The sequence below is a fragment of the Typopeltis vanoorti genome, chromosome 10, assembly GCF_054136105.1.
Source record: "Typopeltis vanoorti isolate ZY-2024b chromosome 10, IOZ_Tvanoo_1.0, whole genome shotgun sequence".
Classification (NCBI taxonomy): domain Eukaryota; kingdom Metazoa; phylum Arthropoda; class Arachnida; order Uropygi; family Thelyphonidae; genus Typopeltis; species Typopeltis vanoorti.
This window is the reverse complement of record NC_143558.1, coordinates 121,967,101-121,986,418: the sequence shown is the minus strand read 5'-3', so window position 1 is coordinate 121,986,418 and position 19,318 is coordinate 121,967,101. Positions and strand designations below refer to the sequence as shown.

General features: G+C 35.6%; 1 protein-coding gene across 1 annotated transcript in view; it reads left to right on the top strand.

Moving 5' to 3' along the window:
* LOC150102751 (disheveled-associated activator of morphogenesis 1-like) overlaps positions 1–15,699 on the top strand; it is a 527,894-nt gene extending 512,195 nt beyond the window's left edge. The window contains exons 23-25 of the mRNA XM_090398621.1: positions 2,107–2,238; positions 7,128–7,298; positions 14,630–15,699. Of these exons, the coding sequence (XP_090254747.1) occupies positions 2,107–2,238; positions 7,128–7,298; positions 14,630–14,947 (621 nt within the window). The 3' untranslated portion in view covers positions 14,948–15,699. The remainder of the gene's footprint in view (positions 1–2,106; positions 2,239–7,127; positions 7,299–14,629) is intronic.
* The last annotated feature ends 3,619 nt before the right edge of the window (positions 15,700–19,318 follow it).

Below are 19,318 nucleotides of genomic sequence, written 5' to 3'. Positions count from 1 at the left end.
CCAAATCCTATTGCCTTATTGACATCAAGTTTATTTATATTCAAATACCTCCTGCTCACTCACAATTGAGCCATTCTCTCCTATGTTGTATACACTTAATTTCTTCATGATTCCACCCTCATCAGGATGAAACATCCTTATAAATTGATCATTGAATACCTCAACAATGCCTTCTGCAGCAGTTACCATTCTACCACTTTCATCCATTAACTTCATCTTACTATGATCATTCTTCCTTCTAATTTCCACATATCTAAAATAAACTCTTTAGGGTTTTTCTTTGCCTGATTTGCCAATTTCTGCTCATACTCTACTTTTGTTTTCCTTACTAAGTCACTTCTGGCTTGTTCTTTATACTCTTCATTTGATTGAACATTACCATTATTCATCTTGTACTTCCTCCAAAGTACTTTCTTTTTCCAGATTTCATGCTTAAGCTCTGCATTCATCCAGTTTACACCTACCTTATTCAATCTTTTGGTCTTTGGAATACATTCACACATTGGTGCTGTTATGCATTTCTTTTTCATTTCCATGCAGCATTTATTTCCTTCCCACTTAACTTCTTATCCCATGTTATAGCTCCAAGCTGTCTCCTAAGCTTGTCAATCACCAGCCTTATAATTCCACATATATCCTTTTCTCACGAGAATCTGCATATGACTAGCCACAACATAGGTGATTACTTTGATTATTTTCACCAACCGGAGGAGAGTGTGAAACCCCTCTTAATTACATCCTCTCATGAAATGATCTGATCTACAACTCTTCCTCGCATGCTCCCTTTACGTGCTGCCTGAGATAGTTATCTCTCAAGAATTCGAGAAATTTGTTTTCCTTATTCCCAAATGCTATCTGTTCATTCCAATCTATACCACCCATATTAATTAACCTTCCTTTGTTACTAATCCAAGTTGTTGATTAGTAACAAAGGAAGAAATACTTCCATTTCTATTCCTGTTACGATATCATCTTCATTCAACCACATTTTACTTATTCCAATGATTTTGGGGTGAATAAACTCAATCACTGAAACCATTTCATCCCCCTTATTTCTGATAATTCTGGCATTTGTAAACAAATAGAGCAGTTCATTTTTAGGTCTATAGCCATCCCTATCCAAGACATGTGTTGGTTGTGATTTCTCCACTCACCTTTATCACCATTTACTACATATATCTGCTGCTCAGTCCACACCACATACTCCATCTTAATACACACATCCACTGCTGCTTTTAACATCCACTCTCCCTAAGCATGTCTCCGTGTTCACCGAAGGCCCCCCCCGTTTCCCTGTTCCTCTTGCATTCCCATTCTCTATTCATTTCTCACACTGCTACTGTTTCCACTGCCAAGCACTTCAGTACCAATCTCCTGATTTTCCCTTTATCTCTTTCTTCTGATCTATTGCATGCATCACACACTGTACTTCCACAGACTATAATTCCATCCAGTAACACTTTCTCCAGTGCACTCACTCCAAAGCCATTTCAATGCAACCCATTACGTTTATTTATTTTATTTTATTTTTTAAAATATAAATCAATGGTTGGCCTTTCTTAAGCAAAATAATGAAACCAAATGTGTTGGGGGGGGGGGGATTATATACAATTTTGATTTTTTGAACAATTATAAATAAAAGGCAATGGGTGTGGCTGGGAGTAATAATCAAAAATCAAAAATTAAACAACCTGGCTCAAAATTAACAGAGGAGGAGGAGGAAGAAGAATGATATGACTGCAACTCATAAGTTAGATAAGTCATCGTCAGATGAATATGGAAGAGACTAATAAATTTAGTTTAATCTTTTATCCAAGTGTAAGCAAACAAAGTTTGCAAACATGGAAGAGACTCTCTTGTAGATTGGAAGAAGACAGGGATAAAGCAAAAGGCTATTCCTGGAATACTATATTAGGTTTTTTTTTTTTTTTTTTTTTTTTTTTTTTGAGAGAGAGAGATTAGTGATTTCATGGAAATGTTTGAAGATTGAAAGGTCATATATAACTTGCTGTACATATGAAAATGTCAAAATGAACTTCCCTATTTATTTATCCTCAGCCCCTCTCCACACTAAAATTCATACTAACCATGTATTTTTCCATGTAGGAATTGGAATTTCATAGAAGTCAACCTCATGTTCCAGGAGATAAATATATACCAGTCATGAAAGAGTTTATTACCATGGCTACTTACAAATTCTCAGAAATTGAAGAAAACTTTCAAGATATGAAAGTGAAGGTAAGTTATAATATAATATAATACTTTGTTGTATTTTTTTTAATCTCTGTTCATGAAGAGTTCTTTATACAAAAAAAAAAAATTAGTAACCAACCTATTCAACTCATTGACCCACTGACCACTCTCCAAGCAAAAAATCTAGTTCTAACACACTTGCTCAGTTTCTATGAATGAACCCCTTGTTCTCCCACCACCACCACCAGACCCGTTCTGAAAAATTTGCTCTGCATTAATCTTGTAAAAACCCTTCAGCAATTTGTGTGTATCTGTGATATCACACATTTTGTGCCTGTCAACCAGCTTCTGTAACCCACAAATCTTTAACCTGTTCACGTAAGGTTCATTCCATTGACCTGCTACCATCTTGGTTGCTCACTTCAGCATCCTCTCTAGCTCTTCTCCATCACCAAGAAACCCTGGCACCCTGATCTGCACACAGTAATCAAGATGGAGTCTTATCAAGGCTGTATAAAGATGTATAATATAATAATCTGCTTGTCTCTGCTTTTCAGTAACCAAGTAAGTCAATGAGCTGCTATAACCACTGTTGCAATATGTTAACGCTCCGAGTATCGATACACTGGAGAGTTAGTTATAAAGAACAATTGAGGGAATATGAATTACAGAGACTGGTGGATAGGAGGAAAAGAGGAGATATGATAGAGAACTTCAAGTTAGTTAAGAGATTCTATCAGATTAATGTATATTGAATTATAAAAAGAGTGGATGTTAAGATAAGAAGAACGAGAGGCCATCCCTGAAAGTTGTATAAAGATGTGGGGTGTGAGGAGTAAATATTTTGCTTAGAGGGTTGTTAGTGAGTGGAATACATATTGGTGGTGTCATTATGAATGCAGGGAGTGTAAATAACTTTAAAGTTCATTATGATAGACATGCTGTTGGTTGAGTGGACCCACCCATGATGAGAGTCTATTGACTACATGGAGGTTACCAAAATAATAATAACAACAACAAAGATTGCCAATTTCACTACATAATATATATATATATACAGAAATAACTCGATTATCGCGGTTATTGTTGCCACGAAAAATACCACAATAATCAAATCTATGATAATCGGGATAAATAATGCGTGTAAAATGGGTGATCATTGCCAAAGATTTTTCAAATCTATTAATTAAATTTTATATATGAAGTAAAAAAGAAATGTGTTAAATGTGTTAAGTAAAAAATGAAGGTTCATTTAGAAAAACAAGATTATTCTTTAATCTTTATTTATATATAAGGAGTACATACACTACATACAATTATTCTTTCTTGGATAAAAATTGGTGTAGAGTGTCGGATGGAATTTTTTCTTTCTTTTTTCTTCGTATAAAATTCGGCAGCAACAGATGGAATTTTCAATTTCCTGACAAACTTTCATTGATTGCTCGAGATTAGGATCGCCATTCAAGATTTTTTTCTTTAAAATTTTCAGCAATTCTAAACATTTCATCCATTTGAGAGAGAGGACTTGAAAGTATTGTTAAAGGTAGCAAAAGAAAAGAGTGAAAGAGTTAGGATGGTGAGTCTGTTGCCACGGTATGACAGAGAGGAGTTTAGAAGTAGGGCAATAATCATAAATGACTTTATGCGCACGTTATGCAGATGGTGTGGTGTGGAATTCGTAGACGTGTGGAATGAGTTTGATGGGTGAAAGGATTTATACAAGATGGATGGCCTGCATCTGAATGGATTTGGTGTGCGGAGACTGAAAAAAGTGTTGCTGAATGAAGTGAAAATGGATGTGCGGAAACCAGGGAAACTAGAACTACCAAGGAGGGGGGGGGGGGTGGATATGCTGACATCAGTGAGACAGTTGAGTGTAAGAATGTATATAATGTACCCAAGCCAGTACTAAGGACAAGAAATCGAAATGGGATAGTTAGAATAATGCATCAAGATAGGGGTGGGACAAAGGGACCTCTGCAATTCATGTATATTAATGCCAGGAGTATTAAGAACAAGAAGGAAGAATTTTTGGTCTTGATTGGCTCTTCCTGGCCACAGGTTATTAGCATTAGTGAAACATGGCTGACAGAAGATGATATAGTTAGTGGGATAGAATGTGTAGGTTATAGTGTGTTTAGGAGGGACAGAGAGAATAAAATGGGGGGAGGAATGTTACTCATGATAGCTCATGAACTGCAGCCAAGGAGAATTGAAGTTGTATCGCAGGATAGTGAAAAGAGCTCGTTTGAGGGTATTTGGTGTGAGATTGAGACTGGCAGAACAAAATATACAGCTGGGTGTTGCTATAGACCAGGTGATGGAATAGATGGTGGAGATAGTATGCATAAACAATTTGATGAAATGAGTGGAAGGAGGGTAATTATTATGGATGATTTCAACTATGGTAACATTGATTGGAAGAAGGACAGGACACATGTGAGGAAGGAAATGGATTTTATTCAATTATTAAGAGATAACTATCTGAGACAGCATGTAATTGAAAATAGTAGGGGTGTGAGAGTGCTTGACCTGGTAATAGCATCTGAAAATCTGACTGTAATGAATATGACCATGTTGCCACCTATTGATGAGAGTGACCATAAGGTCTTGACGTGGGAGGCAGCTAAAGGTGTGGAATTTTCGATTAAGATAGGGTATATGTGGAATTACGATGCTGGCAAGTATGACAAGCTTAGGAGATTGCTTGGATCAGTGCCATGGCATGTACAACTGCAAGGGCTGGATGTCGATAGAGCATGGGAAGTGGTCAAGGAGCATTTACAGGAGGTTGTGGCTGATTGAATACCTAGGGTCCGAATAGTAAAACAAGTAGGGGTTAAATGGATGAATAACACCATTAAGTTTGAGCTACAAAAAAAGAAACAACTGTGGAGGGAATTTAAAGAGAAAGGTGACCTGCAGGCACACGAATGGTATAAAGTGAAGGCCAGAGGGGTAACGAGTGTGGTAAAAAAAGCAAAAGCGGATTATGAAAGGAAACTAGCTATGCAATCTAAAGAGAATTCCAAACAGTTCTTTCAATATGCTGCAAGCAAAAAAAAAACTGTACATGGCAAAATGATTTTAAGGAATGACGATGGTAAGGAGGTCACTGAATCAGTCGATATAGTGGAATTACTAAGCGAGCACTTTGCAAGAGTATATCATCCAGGTGGTGGCATTGAAAAAATGAAGGAACCATTAGTTTATATGGGAACCATTAGTTTATACTGTGGGATTTTGGATGGTATAGCGGCATGGGTCTTACGTGAAACGGCTAAAGAATTATTAGTGCCCTTGACCATGTTGTTTAATCTGAGTCTCGGGTCTGGTTTAGTCCCAAAGGTGTGGAAAGAGGGGAAAATTGTTCCACTGCATAAAGAAGGACCCAAGACTACTGTTGCAAATTACCGACCGATCATCATATCAGGAGTCATGGTCAAGGTCTTGGAGAAAGTAGTCAAGGGTAAAATACAGGAATGGATTGATGAAAATGAGATATTGTACGGGGAACAGCATGGCATTGTGAAGGGTAGATCATGCCACAGTAACTTGCTCAAGTTTTATAACACAGTGACGGCTGAACTGGATAAGGTAATGGGTTTACAGTGATACTACTGGACCTGGCTAATGCATTTGACAGGATACTGCATGGAATTCTAATCCGTAAATTACAACATATGGGAATGGATATAGGAATATAGGATTTTGTGAATGATAAATAAAGAGAGGCTTCATCTTTTAATCTCCAGAAGCATTGCCACACAGTAAAAGTGTTACACGCTCCTTTGAAACCTTGTAGCCAGGCTGTGATTTTTCATTTTTTGCTAAAAATCTTTTAGTGAGCATTTTTTTCCATAATAAGCCTGTTTCGTTAGCATTAAATATCTGATCATCGGTATAACTTCCTTCTTCAATGATCAGTTGCAATTCACCAGGAAAACTACCTGCTGCTTTTTCATCGGCACTTGCAATTTCACCTTGTACACGAACACTATGATTGCTCGATCACTTATTGAACCGATCAAACCAACCCTGAACTTGCAGAGAAATTTCTTCCACTACTGACACCGAATCGTTTTCGCTTTCTAATTGCTTTATTTTTAAAGTTTCAAACAAATTCAATACTTTTGTTTTTATAGTCATTTGACTAAGAGGAATTCTCTTTTGGTTACAATCTTCTATCCACACTGACAATAGTGTTTCCATTTTAATCATAAGATGGCTTCTGTTTCTCATAGTTTGGGACCCAGAAGAGGTCGATGCACTTTGTCCTAGTTGCTAATAGTTTGCAGCGTGGTCTAAAATATGGCGAACAGGTGATTCATTTAGACCGTACTCTCTTGTAATTTTGGCTTTGGTTATGCCTGCTTTATACTCATTTATCATATGCAACTTATCTTCTAAGCTGATCACTCTATGTTTCTTCTTGATAGCTGTAGACTTCATATCATCCTCGTTTCTTTTAGCATTCATTGTAGGGGTAAATAAGAAGAGAAATAAATATCCACATGTACTTCAGGCAAAGGCGGGCAGTCTGGTGAGCAAGCACCGTGGATAAAATGAAGCGCTACAAGAGACCGATACCTGGAGAGTGGCGACTCGAACTGGTTGCATATGTAGTGGGCTACCTCTCACGGCTACGATAATTCGAATTTGGAGTGCAATAATTGGAATTTTGGTATCAAATTATAAACCGCGATAAATCGAGAATTGCGATAATCAAAACTGCAATAATCGAAGTATTCCTGTAAATGATTTATGTGTAGAGTGAAAACTAACTGGTTATTCTACTTGAAAAATTTGACTTAACACACAATATTTGTTCATATGTATTATGAATTTCAATCACAGTCTGATTTTTAACACTGAATTTTTTTTTTTTTATTTATAACCTGCTACACCTATTTTTAAGATGTTTCCTTTTGCAGTATGACAGGGTTGTAAAACTGTTTGGAGAAGACCCTGACCATATACAGCCAGATGAGTTTTTTGGCATCTTCGATACATTTTTGTTATCGTTCCATGAAGCACAACAAGATACTGACAACTTCCGACGTAAAAAAGAAGATGATGAACGAAGAGCGAGGCAAGAATCTGAGGTAACTTTGTTTTTGTATCACATCATGCTGGTTTTATGAATTCTTTTTAATTTACAGATACTGAAAATTTTATTTTAAGTTATTTTTCCCTTAACTGATGAACTAAACTTCTTGTGATTTCTCTTATTAAAATATGTGAATGTTAAAATATTAAAATGACCCTATATACAAGGGCATTTTAACTTGCAATGCACCTTTACAGGCTACCAGGGATCATAGATTCTTGGAAAGCAACTCCTTCGAAACTTTTATAAAAATTAAATAGTTTTGTAATGGATATTTCCTAATGTAAAATGCAATGAGAAAGCAGCTTGTCATATTTTGATTTTTTTAAAAATAACAATGATCACTTGTGCAGTGTTATTTGCAATAAAAAAAATTCACTTCTGATATTAAGGATAACAAATACTGTTTAAAAACCATAAAAGAAAAAATGGAACACTTTCCCAAACAGAGGTTGTCAGGATCATATTGAAACTTTAAGACAAATAGCTGAGAAATCATGGGAATATAACATTTAAGTTACTTAAAGGGTTTTATAAGATTGATGCAGAGGAAATGTTTAAGCACTGGGCTAAAGAGTGCAGAACAAGTATCTCTGTTTAAGTATTGTAGACTACCATCTATTGGATATCAGAGCAGCTCTAAATATAATGAATAAAGAGTCGTGAACCAGTAGTTTTGGGATCCCATATGAAAATATTGCTATTCACAAATCTGCGGTGGACCTTATTCTTATGCTCCTCCATATCACTGCTTACTTGCTCAGATGAATTCTCTGCACTCATTACTCTCCATTCTAGCAGCAGCCTCTCCATATGAATCACACGAAAACCTTTCGAATACAGTCCAGCACTCTTTTACAGTACCATTCGTCCCTCAATCTCATCCATACATTCAAAAATCACTGTCATATCTGGGCAACACACTTCCTTTCCAATCACACTATTCTTTTATTCTTCTCAACAACCTCCGTGTTCCCAGTCAAGTCATTTGTTTCAACCACTGCTAACTTTTTTGCTTGCTTACTCATCATATTCAATGCCTCAATCACTCTATTCATTCTACCTTCTGAAAATAAATCTTGTGCAGCTTCTTGTTCATACTGACTTCCTTTCCTATCACACTATTCTTTTATTCTTGTCAACAACCTGCAGATTTCCAGTCTTACATTCTCCTTGTTCCAGTCACCACTAACTCTTATGCTTGTTTACTCGTCATATCCAATGCATCATTCAGTATTCATTCTACCTTTAGAAAACAAATCTTGTGCGGATTCTAGTTCACCACAAGATAATCGAATAATCTTTAATAATCGAATCCCCATATAATGCCACTTGCGAGTCTTTTGTTACCTCTTTCATCTGGACAGCATTCATTTCGGTCTCCTTCGCTCTTCCATACATATCTACAGTTCCCTCATCTCTTACCTCTGCTTCACCAACTTTCTTCTTTATAAAAACTTCCTCTATGCAGCATTACAGGATGCCAAATCAGGACCTTCTGTCCGTTACAATTTGAACTCTTTTTTGTACTCCCTGCATATGTATTGTAACACATAGTTGTGCTCTGAATATTCTGGTTTGAAATCCAGGGAAACATACATGGCTTGGGAGAAAGAAATGAAAGGGGAGACAGACCGGTCGAGTTTTATAGAAGACACGAATTGATAGTGACTAACTAACACCTAGTTTCAACAACACGAGAGAAGACTGTATACTTGGAGAGCACCTGGACAGAGAGGTGAAGAAATGAGAAATCAGACTGATTACACTCTAATTAACTCAAGATATAGAAATGTAATAAAAAATATAAAAACTTATCCTGGAGCAGACTGCAATAGTGACCATAACCTGCTCACAATTAAAGTAAAAATCAGATTAAAACGAATAAATAAAGAAATTGCAACTAGAAAAATAAGAAAAGATATAAGAGAGAAATATCAAGCTGAACTAGAAAATAAGATCAGCAATACTGATATTGATAGATACCTAGAATTAATCTGGACTAATTTAAGAGAGAAAATCAAGGAATGTGCTAAGCATCTTCTGGGTGAGGCAGAGAGGAGAGAAAGGAGGCCCTGGATTACTGAGGAAGTGATAGAAAAAATGGATGAAAGAAGAAAATGGAAGAATAAGAACAACAGTGAAGCCCAAGTCAGATATAAAGAGATCAATAAACAAGTAAAAATTCTGGCTAAAAAGGCAAAGGAAGACTGGCTCAATGAGGTCTGCAAGAAAATAGAGGAAAATGATACAGCAAAGGATATGAGAAAGGTCTATAAGGCTTGAACTTGATTTCAGGGAAGAAGAGAAGGACAAAAAGTGATGCTTTGAAGGATGAAAGAGAAAAGATTTTGTTGGAAAAAAACGATAAGGTGGAAGAAGTATGTAACAGGACTTTATGGAGATGAAGAATAATCTGGAATGTGATCAGATAGAAAACGATGATACCCCAGAAATTAAGGAATGGAAATCGAAGCAGCCATTAAAAGAATAAAGGAAAGTTCCAGGAGCGGATGATATTCGAGGAGAGCTGCTGAAGGCATTGGGAAAGGAAGGAATAAAATAAAACTTCTATCCATTATCTTTAATAGAAGTCTGGAGAAGTACAGAATACCTAAAGACCTTGTGAGATCCATTTTTATTCCTATTCCCAAGACTACAGGAATGATGGATTGCAATAAGCATAAGAACTATCAGCTTGATTAGCCACGTTGCAAACGTCTTAACATAATATATAGAAGAATGGAACAGATGATAGAGAGAATTAAATGAAGCACAGTTTGCTTTCAGGAGAAACAGGGGAACCAGGAAAGCTATTACAACATTATGGATATTGGGGGAAAGAACGATCGAGCACAATAAAAATTTATATCTATGCTTTGTGGATTATGAAAAAGCTTTCGATAACGTTAATAACTTTGTTTTATTTGATATTTTGCATAAAATAGGAATAGATGAAAAAAATATCAGACTGTTCTTCAGAATATATAAAACTCAAGAGTTAAATTTGAAGGAGAGGATTCTGAATGGATCCCCATAAGAAAAGGGTGTGGGATGTTCCCACTCCTTTTTAATGTCTATAGTGAATGGATGATGAGGGAGGCCTTGGAAGATCTGAAGGATGGAATAAAGATAAATGGACATCTGATAAATAATATAAGATTATGCAGATGATATCGTACTCATGAGTGAAACAGAGGAGGGTTTGCAAAGAATTTTGAATAGACTGAATAGGGTTGGAATATGAAATGAAAATAAACGTTCAGAAGACAAAAGTGATGAAGATTTCAAGGAAAGGAAATGATGGGATGGAAATCACTCTGAATGGACAAAGAATAGAGAATGTAAAAAGTTTTGAATGCCTTGGGAGTTGGATAACAGATGACAATAGATCTAATTATGAAATTAAGAACAGAATTAAAAAAGCAAAAGCAGCATTTTTACAAATATACCACATATTAGGAAACAGAAATCTGAACAAACAGTTAAAAGTAAGAATCCTCAAGACAATGATCTGGAGAATGGGGGCGTATGGATGTGAGTCCTGGATGATCAATAAGCAGATGAGTGACCAATTGAATGCGTTTGAAATGTGATGCTTGAGAAAAATGGATTGTATCAGTTGAACTGAAAGAGTGAGCAATGAAGAGGCTTTTAAAAGATTCAAGATGAAAAGAGACTATATATCCAAAGAAGAAAAATAACGTTTGCAGGACATTTGATGAGAGGTTTTTCTGGAGAGCTCCCCAGAATAGTATTGCTGGGGATGGTGAAGGTAAGGAGAGGAAGACCCTGACTGCAATAGAAAGACAACTTCAAAGACTGTATGGGCAAGAGTCTTACAGAAGCAAGAGCTAGAGAGGCATGGAAGCAGACTGGTCATCAGTTGCAACCCTCTTAAAAGAGGAGGCCAGAGGATTTGGTAAGATACGTCCATTAATAAATATCTTTGTATGATACTGTATTCTGTGTTGTAACACCATGAAAAAGAGAAAACTTCAGCATCAGAATAGTCATCATGATACTGCACAACTTAGATTAAACTCTAACCACTAACCCATCCTTCAATTAGGGATTTTTAATGGTTTAATCTTAATGGTTAAATAGGTTAACCACACTTTCTTAATCTGGCAGATGCCATATTTGTAAGAATCTGGATTAAGAATTCCCTGATAAGTCTTGACTCCAGGAGGTATTTGTGTAGTATCATCATAATAAATAAAATTATTTTCCAAGTTGATGATAATCTGCTGGTTTTCAAACTGATTTCTGTAGACCACAAAAACACAGTAGACATGCAACCAACAGACAAGTGTCCTTTCTTTTATTGCTAGATGCCAATAAGCATTCATTATATAAAAAAATTATGGAGAAAACTATCAAGTTGAGTAATAACTTTAAATTAAAATAACTACTTGATGTTTTGACCTATATATTACAGTCATCATCAGGAATACACACACATGTGTGTGTGTGTGCTATGTTACCACTTTGGTCAAACTGTTGTCATTAGGTGTAATTAGCACCTTAACAATTTGCTTCAATGAGCGGGCTTTTGAAAATGAATTTGACATAAGAAAAAATTTTATGCAGAATGGCTACAACAACAAAAAAAAAAAAAAAAAATCAATAGAATTCTTCACAAGAATATGTCCCAAAATAAAGATTAAAATAAGGCCATAGCAATTCCTTATATTAAGAGAATATCCAAAAAGAAGACTAACAAATAAAATATTAAGGCTACTTTTAAATTACACTAATTAAAAATTTTACTCAGCTTCTCTAAAGATCCTTCCCCCTGTTCTCCCCCATACTTTCCAAACAAGAACATGAACCAAATCCAAAGACATGTAACTCACTCGACATACATGAAACAGGACACACAATATCAATTAGAAAAGAAGAACATACATGACAAATTATCATCTTCTTCTTCAGCCATTTTTCTGTCCACTGCTGAATGAGGGCCTCCTCCATTCAGCCATATCCTGAGCTTTTTGCACCACTGAGTTTCAGCCAATGAATTAGATCTTTCTGATCATGTACTTGACACATGCCGCAGAACTAACTGGAAAGGCACCAGTTTCTGCCATTTCCACTGTACCGAATACTGGTGTGAAAGAAAATTCAAAGAAGCCTGTGAGATACTAACCCATCATCCCAACCTCAACAAGAATGATGGCCCAAGGATAATGACTACCACATCCCACATATCTGTTGACAAGGATTATAAAAGAACAGGACTGCAGAACACCAAGAATTCTCAAAACCTAGAAATAAGTCCTAACTAGACCAGATATTGCTAAGATGAAAAGCCAAATGACTATTTTTTTTCTGGCGAGGTTGATAAATTGGGGGGATAAAAATCCCTTATTGTTTTTCAGCTAGTATGCAAAACTCTAAGATCGAAAACTACGATCTAAACGTTTCATGCCGACGCACTATCGCCGAATCCAAGCATAAGTCACTACCCAGAAAGGTCACTACCCAGACCGGTTTCAACCTTTTTTGAGGTCTCATCAGTGAGTAGCTAGACCTAGATGATATCAAAGTTTATTATATAATAACATATTATAATATGTTATTATATAATATAATATAATAATATAATTTATTATTATAATTATTATATTATATTATTATAATATAATATAATATAAAAAAAATATGTTATAATATGTTATTATATAATCTAGTGGCAACCTTTCTGGCATTCGTATAGCGAAGGTATGCAAGTTCTTTTCACTTAAACTTTGATATCATCTAGGTCTAGCTACTCACTGATGAGACCTCAAAAAAGGTTGAAACCAGTCTGGGTAGTGACCTTTTCTCATAATGTAAAGCAGTACTACATCTCCTAGGAGCTGTGTGTTTTTACATTATGAGAAAATATCAAGAATAGTGAGGGATCTTGCTCCACCTTTGCATTGAGTTGCCTTGGTGTGGTACTACCAAGTGGCCACTTACGCCGATAGTTTGTCGGCATGAAACGTTTAGATCGTAGTTTTCGATCTAGAGTTCTGCATACTGGCTGAAAATCAATAAGGGATTTTTATCCCCCCAATTTAGACCAGATATTGTTTATAAAAATCAGCAAAAATAGAACTACAGGCTAATACTAACCTAGCGTTCCTTAGAGAAAAAAATAGGACTCAATAACATGACTAGAGAAATAAATCCTAGCTAATAGTCATTGATGTAGTTCCATACATATATGTATATATACACACAAAGTTGAATATTGATTATTTATTTATTCTTCCTCTGTCACTCACCAGCGGTCAGGCAAGAGTCAGCAGTTGATCAAAGTAGTAATGTTATAGCACACAGTAATGAAACATTATGTAGCCTAAGTCTGTCCAACAACTCTAAAAGTTGTGTATGAGTATCATTAACAAGGACATGTGGACCAGATTTTCTGTTTGGAGAGCAGTGAATGGGTGGAATGGATTGTCAGAGACATCTGCACCTAATCTGTTGGTGGACGAGTTTAGAAAGAAAGGGGGGAGATAAGTATATTGTATGAATATGAGTTAATGCAGGCTTCTGTGATAAGAGTTCAAATACCATGGATGTTCTTGTATAATGATAATTATAACAACAACATAATTCTTAATGTAACCCTGTGTTTTGAAGTTCAGGAAGTGCCAGTGCTGATAGTCACGCCTGAAATAGTGGCTGAGAATAGTAGTAATAACTTTATATAGAATTAAAAGAAAAAACTACAATACAATACAGAAGTTGTTACAAATCTAAGCGACGATTTTTGGAGTTATCATTAGCAGTGAAGCATTTCCCAAACCTTCACAAGTATGGCTGCATTAATTTATCAAAAATCTGGGAGACAGTCATTTTAAAACACCCTAGAGGGAGAGGGGGGGGGGGGGACATCCCATGATAGGAGATTAGTTTGTTTGTCTATTACAAGTTAAAAATTGTCTCAAAACTAGTTGATTATTTACGCCTTCCTTGTGTACTGTGAAAAGTGTTTTTATGCTTCACAGATGCTAATTTGAAATGCAGAAAATATCAGCAACAAAACAAATGATTGTATTTATTAATTTTTTTAAGATGTTGTGCTAATACTGTTAAATATTAAGATGAGTAATTGCCTATGCATAAACCAGTCTATTTGCCTGAAGCGTAATTCTATACTTAAAAGTATTATTATACTAATTTCATTTTCATTAAAATGCAGTGCTTAATTCTAAATTTGTAGACCTACTCCTAAAACAACATTATTATTTTATGTAATTATTATTGTTATTATTGAGTGTAGAGCATGCAGCTACACAACATTGATATAGTTTCTCTGTCTTCCATCAGCTAAAGAAAAGAGACAAAAGCCAGAAAAGTAATTTTCTCAAAGGTGAACTGGAGACTAAGAATGGCAGCATCAATGGCATTCGAACAATTAGTGGAACAACAGCAAAGGGAGAATTTGATGATCTCATATCTGCTCTCAGAACTGGTGATGTCTTTGGTGAAGACTTTACAAAATATCGGCGTAACAAGAGGAGGGGGAGCAATACTCCAACACATCAAACATTAGGACACTGTGAAGGTGGACAATGGAGAAATCTAGCCAGGGAATCTAGTCGGGAAAGGGTTTTTACATCTCCTAGCCATAAGGTGAAAGGATGAGGCGATACTCAGTGCTAACTTAGTGCTACAGTAAAATACACGTTTCAGACACATCACTGAGTCACATTTCATTATGAAGAAGTGCTTCATTTCAGTACAACTACCAAGTATACGAGGGGAAAGAGGGGGGGCTAGAGATCTGTTATCCGAGTGAAAATTTTTATTGCGCGTTTTCAACTTCCCTTCAAAGAACTGCAACATTAAGTGCTCTGAGCCAAAGATGTGCATTATATGTATGTACACACGTGTGTATATGACAAATACAATTAGTACTCAAGTCAGCTAGAACCGTCTGCCAAGGGCAACTGACCTATATGGTGCCAAACTCCTCAATCTGTGCCCATTGTTGTACACTGTCTACAGAGAACTAATATATAGTAATGTTTCTGTTGCTGTAGTATATCGTCATATCCCCAAATTAATGTGAACCTCCCCATGTATGTATGTATTTATGTATTATGTACAAGAGTATGTCTTTTTTCGGCTGCACTTCTTTATATATTTTGTACGGCAAGTGTATTTTAATATATATACACATTGTTACTGTAGATATTATGTTGCTTTTTTACTTATTTCTCTATCTAATTTATATTTGCTACAGTATGTTAACACTTTACAGTATGTTAACATTTGTGATAATTTATAATGGAAAGCCAAGTGATTTTACACTCAAGTGTTGTGAAGTGTAATGACTCATAAGGCTGACTAAGGAGTCCACACACACAGTTATAATAAAAATCACATGTCAATCATGTCTTTTAAGTTTCTTTTCCTCTCCATACATCAGTGGCATAATTACCATGCTACAAACCTCACAGTGTGCAGGGCCATGGACTCAAGAGCCAGCAAAGGGCAGGGGAAAAACGTAGTTATTCCATTGATACACACAAACATTGTTGATATTTTACTGTGGTGGTCAAGCTATGCTCTCTTAACATACTAGATTAAATGTTTTAATCTAGTATGTTACTTTTATTTTAAATAAAATTTTATTAAATAATTTTGATTACACATACTGCCTGCTTCTTGCAATCTAGAGTAGAATGGGGGGAAAAAGTTCTTGCCAATATCTTTGAGTAAGAAATCAATATACCGTATTTACTCAAATATAACTTGTACTTTTTTCCCCAAAATTAAAGTTAAAAATTCGTGGTGCGAGATATTATGTGAGGAATTTTGGAAACTAAAGTTTTTTAGGAAAAAGCTAAATTGACGTTTATAATTAAATCCTCATTATTTATTATAATTGCTCACATTATTTATAAAATGAATGAATTTAAATTTTAATTATCAATGTTATTTACGTGATCGGCAGCTCACCTTCATCATGCAATATATTTCATTCTTTGGCAATAATGCTTCTGTAATTAAACGAAAACAAACAGTTTCATTATTGCTTGTCCTTTTATCATTTTGGAATAATAAGATCACCTTTTTTTTAAACCATGGTGATTACGGTCTTGAGAGCGGTTTCAAACTGTTTTAATCCAATCTTGAACCATTGTAGTATTCATTCACCCCTTTTTTCTTGAACTCTTACATGAATTTCAGGGGAAAATTCCACTTCAGCATTCCTCACATAATATCTCGCACCACAAATTTTTAACTTTAATTTTGGGGGAAAACATGCAAGTATATTGATTTCTTTCTCAAAGATATTTGCAAGAACTTCTTCCCCCCCCCATTCTACTCTAGATTGTAAGCAGGCAGTATGTGTAATCAAAGTTATTTAATAAAATTTTATTTAAAATAAAAGTAACATACTAAATTAAAACATTTAGTGACTTGCAGAGCATAGCTTGACCACGACAGTAAAAAATATTTTAAGTACGTAGGCAACTTTCTTTCATCTGCAGTAATTGCGAGCATGATTGTACATCACTGTTAAAACTTTTTTCGTGTGCAAGGTAAACTTTTTAATTTATTTTTCATAAAATAAAATCAGGGAGTGTGAGATATATGCGAGGGCAAGTTATATTTGAGTAAATATGGTATTTCTAAAAAAACAAAACCTGATTCTTTTCTAAAAATCATGCTCCCTACTCCTGATATATAAATGCATTATAACTTGGCCACCAGAGGAATGAAATAACAGATGATCATTCATGCTGTGCTCGGCATAAAACAACAGCAGATAATATTAACTATATTTTTTAACCATTAAGATGATAAAGATTTCACATTTGTCCCTAAATACTCAAAAAGTTTCTTTCTTGAGCATTTAGTGACCAATATATTTCTAAAAACAAAACCACAATCTTTTTCTGAAAATCATCTGATCCTCCTGGTGTATATAAACTTGGGCAGAAAAATGGATACTGAAATGCAGATGATCATTCATATTGTGGTTTAATGTATTACTAAGGCAGTGTCATATGTTCACATAAATGAAAGGTAAATAATTTAGACCTTTAAATTCCAACAACACAAATTTACTATATTATTATTATTATCCCAAGACCCCAGGGAATAAAAGAAGACTTCTAGGAGGTCCCTTTGTCATACACACAGCTCATTGTACTATGTCTTAAATATCTTAAATACATTCAAATGCTCTGCAGACACCACACTTCCAAGTAGTTCTAATCATTCACAACTTTCCATGCAAAAAACCTCCTTCTCACTCCCTTGCTCACACACTCTTTATTACAGTAGTTCCCCCCCCCCCTTATCTGAGGGAAGGGATACGTTCCAAGATGGCAATCTAGGCTTTGAAAATAATTAGTCCGCCTTGTTCGATTTCTTCAGCGTTAACACGATCAAGTCCCAAGGCTTTCTCTTTACTCATTTTCTTAAGGGCATGTTCTGTTTCTTCTGGAAGTACATCTGGAATATTGTTTGGTTTTGGAATGATAGGTTCTGATACTTGGCATTTAGTTGATAAAGATCATTATAAAAATTCTGCACAATTTCTTCTATCCTTTATCTATTAGTATGTTTTTCTCCATTTTGATCTTGTAAAGCATATGGAATTGACTGTTTAAAATTTAAGCCTTTTTCTATTTTTTTCAGGCTGGTTTTTGCCTGCACTGCTTCTCTTAGTTTTTGTATCCTGAAAGCTTTGTAGTCTTCTGGAATTCTTTTCCTTAGTAACTTACAGATAATTTTGTATTCTAGAAAATTTCCTTCAAATTTCTTCAGTTCTTTTCTCTTTTTCAGTAGTTCTATAGTTTGAGGTGAGAGTCGTTCTCTTTTCTTTTGTTTCACAGGAATTTCTGATTTTTTCTTGCACTTGTCGAATTTATTAATAAAGTCAATATAGTCATCATTTATGTAACAGTTCTTATTAGCTAATTCGGTCTCTTCTATGTACTTCCTGAACTTATGGTAGTCAGTGTCGCTAGTGAACTTGGCAGTCGTGTTGAGTTATGCTAGAAAATGTGTTTTTTTAAATTAAAGTATAGTGTGGCTTTTTGTCTCAAATTATGCAGCAGTTGTGCTTTGGTTGGATACAAGTGTCCTTCAGTGGTGTTATTGTTTGAAACTCTATTATACATATTGTGTTTTCACTGCTGTTTCACTACTTCAGTGGCTAAAGATGGTGTCCAACAAGAGATGTATGTCAGCGGCACGGAGGACTTCTATACGAAAGTCTGGCTCTGCGTTGTTTTCGCAATGGATGCGTTGAAGAAACTGCCACATGTATGTGCCAAAGAATGTGAAGGATCTGTGGACTGCTTGGTTAAATGAGAAGGAAAACGTCGACGTATTTGAAAAGTGTCGGGATAGGCTGGAGCGATTACGAATGGAAGCGGACGTTGGGACCGTAGTGGAAGAACTTCGGCCGGAGTTCATGAAAATGAAAAGTGACCATCTTCTGCAAGAGGTATTGGAAGCACTCAGTAAGGAGGTTCTGGAAATTAAAACTGAGTTAAATGTGTTGAATAGAGAAATTAGGACTATGGAGATTACTTTAGCCGAAGTAACTAGAACAGGATTAAGTATGGGAGAGTCTTTGGTGATTGATGAAGTAATAAATAGCATGGGAGTGATTGGGAGTCAACAGAATGAAAGCACAAGAGGCCTAGAAGAAACGAGATGTCATGAGAGTGGGGGGGGGAGTAATAGAGTGTTGAGTAATGAAACTGGGAGAGTCATGCTGAATAGTATAGAAAATGAGTCCATGAGTGACGCTTGTGTGGACCTGAATGAAGTTAAGAGTGGAAAGATATATGGTGATTCTATGATTAAGGGTATGGAGAGCAGTATGCCTGAGGAGTGCTTGGCTGTTGGAACAATAGAGAGAGTGGCTTTAGCAATAAAGAGAGGGCATGATGCAGAAAAGATGATAGTTATGGTGGGTACAAATGACCTGAGTGTAGTATAAATCGGGTAGCAAAAGATTTAAGAACACTGTTAGATATCCTGAAG